An 8681-nucleotide genomic window follows, 5' to 3' on the forward strand; every position below is an offset into this window, starting at 1 on the left:
CAAGCTTGCGGTCCTGAAATTCTAACGTGCCTCTTTATCAACGCATAAGGATAAATAAATCTCCTAACTACAGTATATGATACCAATTCAATTCATACATAAGCATTTGAAAATTAATTATTGATTTTTTTTAAGGCTAGAATGCCACATATGCACAAGTTATTCTGCCAATATTGTATTATATAAATTTAACTATATAAATAAAAAGTATAGGTAAAATGAAAATCAGATCATGAATTTAATATAATTATATTCATATTATATATTGAACCTCATGTATTATTTTCATTTACAATATTCTTATCTTCACTAATGTCAACGTCATTGAGATCATTTTCGTTTGTAGATTGTGAAGCCATTTCTGTGGTGGACTTTTCATTATCCTCTTCGGTCTCTTTTTTGAATTTATTTATATCTGAAAATGGTAAATTAATTATAGAATTATATCTACACAATACACATGTACGTCTAAATTTTAAAACGCAATATGATGATTTTAAATGAGTTCCTATGAAGTAAACACCTCTTCTCTTGAGGTTGGAGTTTATTTCGCCGATCTGGATTGATGAAAAACATTCAATAGTGGTACGTTAGATACATATACATATAACAGAACTTCGTTGATGTACAGAATTTCTCATGATGTTTTACTTCAGCGACCACCGCGTAATGAATTATAAACACAAATTAAACACTTGAAAAATTGGTGTTTGATCGATTGATCTCTTGAGCGCGCGGGGTACCACGGCAATCCTACGAAGCTCAAAAAAATACAAAAGAAACGGGGATTTTTTTTTCACGTATATTTAAAGCGAGCCCCTTACCATATTTGCTGTAGTCGGCGCCCAGCAGGCGCAGCAGGTGCACGGTGTCGGAGGACGCCGTGTAGGCGCGCAGCGAGCGCACGCCGCGCCAGCCCACCAGCACCAGCCGCGGCGAGCCCGGGTGCTGCAGCACGCAGCTGCCGCTCGCTGCGCCACGTATTAAAACCGTCAATATTACTGGGACTACAAATGCAACAGGAAACAGTTCTTGTTGTTTTAAAGACAAATAATCAAATATTTTACCGAAATCTTTCACTAAATTCTGCGTGTGTTCTGAGAACAGCGATAGATCCGGCGGATTGCTCGGGTTGTCGTTCTGGAGGACCAATACTAGGTCCTCCTTCAAAATGTTCACGCGGCGTTTCGGACCGAGGTATGGGGATATACTTTGAAGACCTTCTTGGGATAGCCTGAAAAAATGATAAATTAGTTTAATTAAATAAATAGATAAACTCCATATCTAATTACTACATAGTTTGCTTATATATATTAGGTTTTACTAAAGTTAAACTATCCCATTGTTTGTTACGGTTATGTTGTTTTTATTATATAGGTTGTGTTAACAATGATGTATTATATATAATGAATTATATTCTTTTAAAATAAATACATAATACATTTACATCAGTTTGCATAAATTAGAATTATTGTTTGCTTCATTACAGTTTAATTGATAATTTTAGCAAATTTTATTTGTTACTCTGAGGTCAAACCTTCGTGGATTTTTTCAATGTTTTACAACTATAATAAGTTTATTAACTATGTAAAGCAAATAAAAAAATAAAAGACTTCGCAGAATCACGTCACTAGAAAATACCATATTTCGTAAGAGTGTATTAAAATCACATTAATTATTAATAAAATTTAATTTAAATGAAATATTTATCAAAATGTATTAATTTTGTACCACCAATTCAATCCACTCGATCAAATTCAATAAACTTCACTGTAAAATATATATAGGAATATAATTATTGGCACTTACCTAAACGGGCACGTCATATTCTTATTGTCGCATCTCACGAACGTCTTAACACCGGTATTTATAATCTTTATGTTGGCTTCATTCTTCTGTACCACGTCTTTCACTATCGGAGACACTAAATAAATATTCTTTTTCTTGCCAACATGACATCTTGTTAACAAACACGTGGAATCGAACGAATCGTCGAGATCATAGAATTCCTTTATGGAAGGGAATACGTCTTCTGTGTCCCCAGAGAAGAAAACGAATGGATCTTCTCTGTAACCACCCATTCTTCTCCTCTTCTTCGGTGGTTCCTTCTTTTCATTCTCTGTTTCATTCTGAGGTTTTGGTTTTGATTCTTTCTCCCAGGGCAATGGAGCTGTCTTTTCGAATACGGCTACGAAAAATCCACCCGTATCTTGGTGGTGGGGTAGTATCCTTATGCTGTAAAAAAAACATTATTTATGGATAATTTTTACAAATATAAAAAAAGATACAAATACATAGAAAAATGAGTCTGGTTCGTTTTGGTTTTCTTTCAAACTTTATCAAGATTTTTATAATTAAATTCTTATAAGTGGTCTTTGAACAGAATCTTCACGAGTCACTAGGCCAACGAAACTGTTAATATGGTATAGAGTTATATATCTTGAGTTCTTATGCCTTATTTAGTTACTATTTACTTTATATACTGGTTATTATAGCAGTCTCCCAGCATAGTAAATTATACATACTATCTAACCAGAGACAATGAGATTTAGACATAGACAATTTTACTTCTTCTATCTATTTTTACTACTATTTCACTTCCAAGATTCTGACAAGAGTTTCGTCAATCATTCACGAACACAATACGTATCAAAGATTATTTTAAATATCGACCAATGAGGTCATGTTAATTCAAGGTCAAGCTTGTTTAATTATCATTGTACTTCCTGCTATTTAATCGGCAATAGAATCTCTAAGTTTTAAAAAATAAGCGCTCTCTAATCAATTGAAGTTCCCGAGAGATGTTTTATATTTTGAAGGCATCTTACCATTTGTCTAAATGATACTTCTCAGCGTCTTCAGGTTTGGGAGGGAACATCTGTGGTCGGACCACGGTCCTCCAATTCTCTGGCACGTCTTCAAACTTGTCGTAGAACACCATGTCCTTGGACGCCGGCCGCCAGTGGGTCATACCTGTAATGATGCAAGGATCACCTGTAGTTTTAATTTTACTTCTAATTTAAAACTAGAATTCCTCCAAAATTCTTAATTTTAATTATTTACATACAAGATATTTATATTGGATAATATTCAAATACACCTGCCATTTTTTTAATCATGTATGGAAATACATTATCAATTTTTTTACTGGAATACAACTGTGATAATGCTATTGTTGTTGTTATTTTGTGAAACAAATTAACGACAATAACTTTTCGTCGTAAAGTTTCAGTCTTTTAACTGGAATTTTTGAAAAAAACACAATATTTATAGCGAAACGCATTAATTAAATTAAAGCATAACGGAAACTTAGATATATAAAAACAATATGTTTGGTTTGCTTCGTGCAAGATCGTCAGGGTCGGTACCACCTACTAATCAGATAGTCTACCTTCAAACAATAATAGTAATCATTTTGTGTTCCGGTTTGAAGGGTGAGTGAACCAGTGTAACTACAGGCACAAGGGACGTAACATCTTAGTTCCCAAGGTTGGTGGCGCATTGGTCATCAACAAGGAATACGTAATTTTTCGGGGGCGTTGATCATTTACCAACAGATGGCCGTCATACCTATATCAGAATATATATATGTTAGAGATAATGTATTTACACGGGTATACGACCTCGTTTATTAGAATGACAATAACACACAACGTGATTAACGTTTTAAAGATTGTCAGTGGGGAGACGTCAATTGTAAGAAATATAAGACGGGCAAGTATTTTGTTACACAGCCCCAAGATGGAAATATAAAGATTTAATGGTGTATCTGTTAGTGTGTGTTCCTTTGTTGAGTGACGCACTTGGTCTTTGAACAGCGCCAGCACAAGACGGGCGTACTGACTGAATTAGTAAAATCAACATGTCGGAAGACAATAGTAATGATGGCTATCCATGTGAATCTCCAACATATATGTATTATATTGAAACAGGAATTAACTAAAACAATTTTACCTTTCTGGTATTTAAGTCCCGGCAGCATATTAGCGACATCCACCAAGTGCACGGAATCCCCGAACTCTTGCAGCAGGCGGTGCACGACAGCTTCGTTCTCGATGGGGTTGAACGAACAAGTAGAGTACACCAGTCTTCCGCCGACCGCTAGCAATTCGCAACCACGACGAAGTATCCGATATTGTACGCTGTTTAGGAAACATTTAAGAATATAAAGCAGCGTCTCGACAAATAATTTTAACTTATTACGTCATCAACGGCCGTTTTTGACGTATTTTTCTTTTATAAAAACTTTTCAGTACTATTGAGTAGAGCCGTTTTCGTCCACAATCTTCAGATATATTATTCAACTAGAGACAACAAATAAATACCAAAAACAGGCCAAACTCATAAGATTAAGAGAACAATCTCTCTTAATTTTGAATAAAGACATTGACGTATTATTTAAGGGCATTATGCAGGCTCTTCTGGGTAGATATCACCGACCTGCTTACGAATTATTCCACTGCAAAATAGTAATACATATGTACATCTCGTATAAAAGGATAAACATGTGTTATGTCCTTTGTATTAGCACAATATAACATCGTAGATCACGTGATTGGAGGAGCATGGACGCTGTAAGGAGTACTTTCTTTTTACAATGCCACTGGCACTATGGGCGAAGATTCATGTGATTGTCCAAAAAAAAACAAAAAAAAAACAAAAGGCATGATTGTAACAAATTGTCTCACCCGTGCAAATTGTTTCCATTACCGGTGGACCATTTGAGCCATATATCCGGGTTCTTCCTCAGTGTACCGTCACCAGAACAGGGCACGTCACAGAGTATACGGTCAAACTTCAACGGCTTGGTTGATTCTGGGTTCTAAATAAAGCAAAACATATTGTTCCAGTGTGATGTGGATGATACAGTCGTTGACCGAACTGGTTGACAAAAAATCCTTAATGTAAAATACAGCAATTGTTTAACATATTCTCCATTAGTTTTCAAGTGTAATTGAAGTTGAATTTTAGTGCAATTATTTTATATAAACTAGTTGTTGGCCGCGGTTTCGCTTTCTTTTTAGGGGTTTCTTGACACCCAATTTTATTAAATTTCTGTTCAATGCTTTGGCCGTGAAAGATCAACAGACATACAGACACAGAGTTACCTTCGCGTTTATAATATTAAGTACCGATGTTTGAGTAAAGTTTCTGAAGGAAAAATGTTTGCCCGTCAGCAGTACTAATTTGAAGGTCTAGGCAACGTACCTGTTCATCGGTTATAACCAGTGACGGCATAACAGCTGAATCGTGGTTGGTGATCACTATACAGGATGAGTTCAATCGCTTCGCTTGATGCACCAACATGTAACAACGACTATTGTCAACATCGTTCGCCATTACGAAACCTGAAATAAATAAAATATTTGAAATTAAATTTTTCAACTATTTTTATACTTTTCAACTTGAAACTTTTAAAAAAATAATTTTAATTTTCTGTCCTTTGATTTTGAGATACTACTGGTACTACATAGTTTTATTTTATTTGTATTGATACGATTTTAATATATAATGTGGAAGCATTTCATTCAGGACGATCTCATTAATCACAAGTAGGTCCAATAAGAATCATTAACATCAAAATTGTAGAAATGTTAGAACTTTATTAAAAGAATAAGGAAAATGTCTTCTGCCTCTTTTAATTAAAAAATAATATATTTCGTATCATTGAAAAGGTATGGGTATGACCTTGACCTGAATCTGTGCCTTCTTTGAGATTTCAAACGGTACCCAGCGATAGTTAATTTTTTGTGATAAGTTAACTTTCGGGAGTCACATAGTGACGGCTGGTTGCTAGTAGAGTATTAGTCAAAGATTTTCTCTTTTTTTTTACTTTTATAAATTAGTCTTTGAATCTATAAACAAAAGCGGTAAAATTTGAAAATGGAACTAAAATATACCTAACATAGAACATTTTCACTTTTCCACCTTCGTTTTTGTAAAAAAAAAAATATATTTATTTATATACATATACAAACCAGTGGGAGTCTTGTCTTCTTCAGCATGTAAAAATTCAATAAGCTGAGCTGTCTTTGAGCCCGGGGCGGCGCACATGTCTAAAACCTAATAAACAAAGACCAATAAATCATATTTCAGACTTCGTAAGCCCTGACTTAAGGCCAGCCAGAGTTATGAGTTAATAGAAAGTATAGAAAAACTAATAGAAAAAACCCACAAATAGCCTTTTAATTTTAAAATATTTATTTTGGCTATGTTAAATAAAAAAATAAAAAACAATAAGCAACATTATTATTAAAAACAAATAATAATAATTCTCGAAACCACCTTTAATATGCCTACAGCTACACCTACACCTCACACTCATCAGTTACTTCAAACCTTCAATTCAACACATACAACAACATACACCTCACACTCATCAGTTACTTCAAACCTTCAATTCAACTTTGGAGCAGGAGTGAGCAAGTGTAAATACACAAGGGACAGTGCAATAAGTTTCCAAGGCATGTAGACATTGTAAGGACTGGTTAATATTTATTTTGATGTTAATGTCTAAGTAGACTTAGACTCCAATTTACAAAACTATTTTTTCGTAGTATATAAGCACCGCATATCTTTACTGTTGTGTTGTAGATATTATATAACATAAAATCACACTTATAATCACATTTCAATTAAGAACTGTTTTCAGTGCATGTTATAAACTTTTAGTTAACTGCATGGAATATGTAACCGTAAGTATATGTTTTTATCATTGATGTTGTGAATATGTAATTACAGATCTGAATATGTATACAGACCTATGAATAATATTTTATCAGTTTCAGATATGGTAATAATTTGTATTTTTAGGCAGAAAAAATTAATAATCCAATGAAAAATTAGTAACTCTGTTTAAATATATAAAACAAAAATGTAATATTTTATTCAACAGACTTTCATTTCAGATATACAATTGCTTCGTTTACCACTATAGAGCTCCATCCAAAGCTAATGATGTTAAAAATATATCGACTAATATTTTCATTTAATATATCATACCTTATGATGTGGTTCCACTTGCAATACAACGGGGGGTATCATAGACACAGCCTCCTGGCGTGAGACTCCACCCGCTGCTGTTTCTGCTACAAGAAAGTTATGTAGACGGTACAGTGGTTCACTGCGACGAATATCCATTCGTGAAAGACGTAACTGCCAAGCAAGGCCACCTGGGTACCTAAAATTAAATAAAGTGGTATGTAAGTACATGTAGTACAGCCTGTAAATTTACCACTACTGGTTTAAGGTCTCCTCTCCCTTTGAGGAGAAGGTTAAGAGCATATTCTGCCACACTGCTTCAATGTGGGTTGGAGGATTATCAAAGTATTATTGTAATTTGAAAATTTGATTTTAAGTTAAAGTGGATATCAGTTATTAAGTGGAATAGTGTTGCATTATAAATAAGGATATCTTTTAGTTGGAGGAAGAGTTTTGTACAAGCCCATCTGGGTAGGTATCACCCACTCAATACCACCTACACAATATTTAATACATTTGTGCTCCAGTTTGAAGGGTAAATGAGCCAGTATAACTACAGGCACAAGGGCCATTATATTTTAGTTCTCAAGGTTGGTGGCACTTAGGCAATGTAAGGAATGGTTAAAAAAAATTATAGCACCTATGTCTATTGGCTGTGATGACTACTTATCATCGGGTTGCCCGCAAACCCATATTGCTATAATGCTGAGATAATACATCGCATGGAAAATGTATATCTAAGATTTGTTTATCTTTTATCCTTCTTTGATTGGAATCAGCTATGAGTATTATACTAAGAAAACCATACCAAGGCAAATTAATTGGTTTTATTTCTTCCTCATCCTCCTTCCCTTCCACCTTCAGTTTCGTGTTAAGTATCTCTGAGAAATATTCACTCTTCACTATATTTAGAAGTGCATCTGCCTCAGACTTTGAACCTGTTATCCTAAATGCTGTCGGTAGATTTGATTTAATAGATTTCATGAATTCCTCCCATTCATCTTCTGGGCAGACTTTTTGTTTCTGTTGATTGATACATGAATGGTTAAAACTGTGACATAAAATACAATTTACAAAATATAAAAAAAAACAATTTCGTACAAATATTGAGTCATGGTGAAATATTTTGAGCCTCTGAGCTCTGTTACTTTCATGAAATCAAAATATAACCTATTATAACCTCTTACAAATATTGAGTGTTAATTTAACTAAGAAAATACATGAAAGTACCTTGTAATATTCTTCAAATGTTGCATTTTCACGCACTATATCTTCATATGGTCTCCTCGTATCGCCTTCTGGCTTTTCGTTAGGATTACTTGCCTATAAACAATGTAAAAAAAGTCTGTAATACTTTTCTTTGGATAACCATGTTTTTTCTTTTTAAATGTACACTGACCTGTTCTTTACGTTCTCTCTTTCGTTGAGCGAATTTATTAACATTGCGATTTTTACGACCCATTCTCTTTAAATATTCACCTAGTGAAACTAATCTTTTTTGTATAAAATAATTTAAACACATTCAATGAACTCCACAGTCCACGACGTTTTGACATTGACAGCAAACAAATATAAGGTAGCACTTGACATAAAAAAATATTGAAGTCAATTTGAATATGTTGCTATATAATAATATAATATAATATATAGCGATTTTTAATTACCACTGTAATGTCACAGTTATTATGCGATGGACGTGT

At 33.8% G+C, this 8681-nt stretch overlaps 1 protein-coding gene across 1 annotated transcript; it reads right to left on the bottom strand.

Moving 5' to 3' along the window:
* Positions 1-268: 268 nt before the first annotated feature.
* LOC125073301 (tRNA (cytosine(34)-C(5))-methyltransferase) lies at positions 269-8529 on the bottom strand. Its single transcript, XM_047684077.1, has 13 exons — positions 8381-8529; positions 8212-8304; positions 7790-8004; positions 7003-7180; positions 5979-6063; positions 5209-5348; positions 4689-4822; positions 3955-4142; positions 2829-2973; positions 1810-2235; positions 1068-1234; positions 825-971; positions 269-415 (listed from the first exon to the last, which is right to left on the bottom strand). The coding sequence occupies exons 1-13, from the start codon at positions 8501-8503 to the stop codon at positions 273-275; spliced, it is 2184 nt and encodes a 727-aa protein (XP_047540033.1). The 5' UTR covers positions 8504-8529; the 3' UTR covers positions 269-272.
* Between the last annotated feature and the right edge of the window lie 152 nt (positions 8530-8681).

Source organism: Vanessa atalanta, chromosome 24 (genome assembly GCF_905147765.1).
Source record: "Vanessa atalanta chromosome 24, ilVanAtal1.2, whole genome shotgun sequence".
Classification (NCBI taxonomy): Eukaryota; Metazoa; Arthropoda; class Insecta; order Lepidoptera; family Nymphalidae; genus Vanessa; species Vanessa atalanta.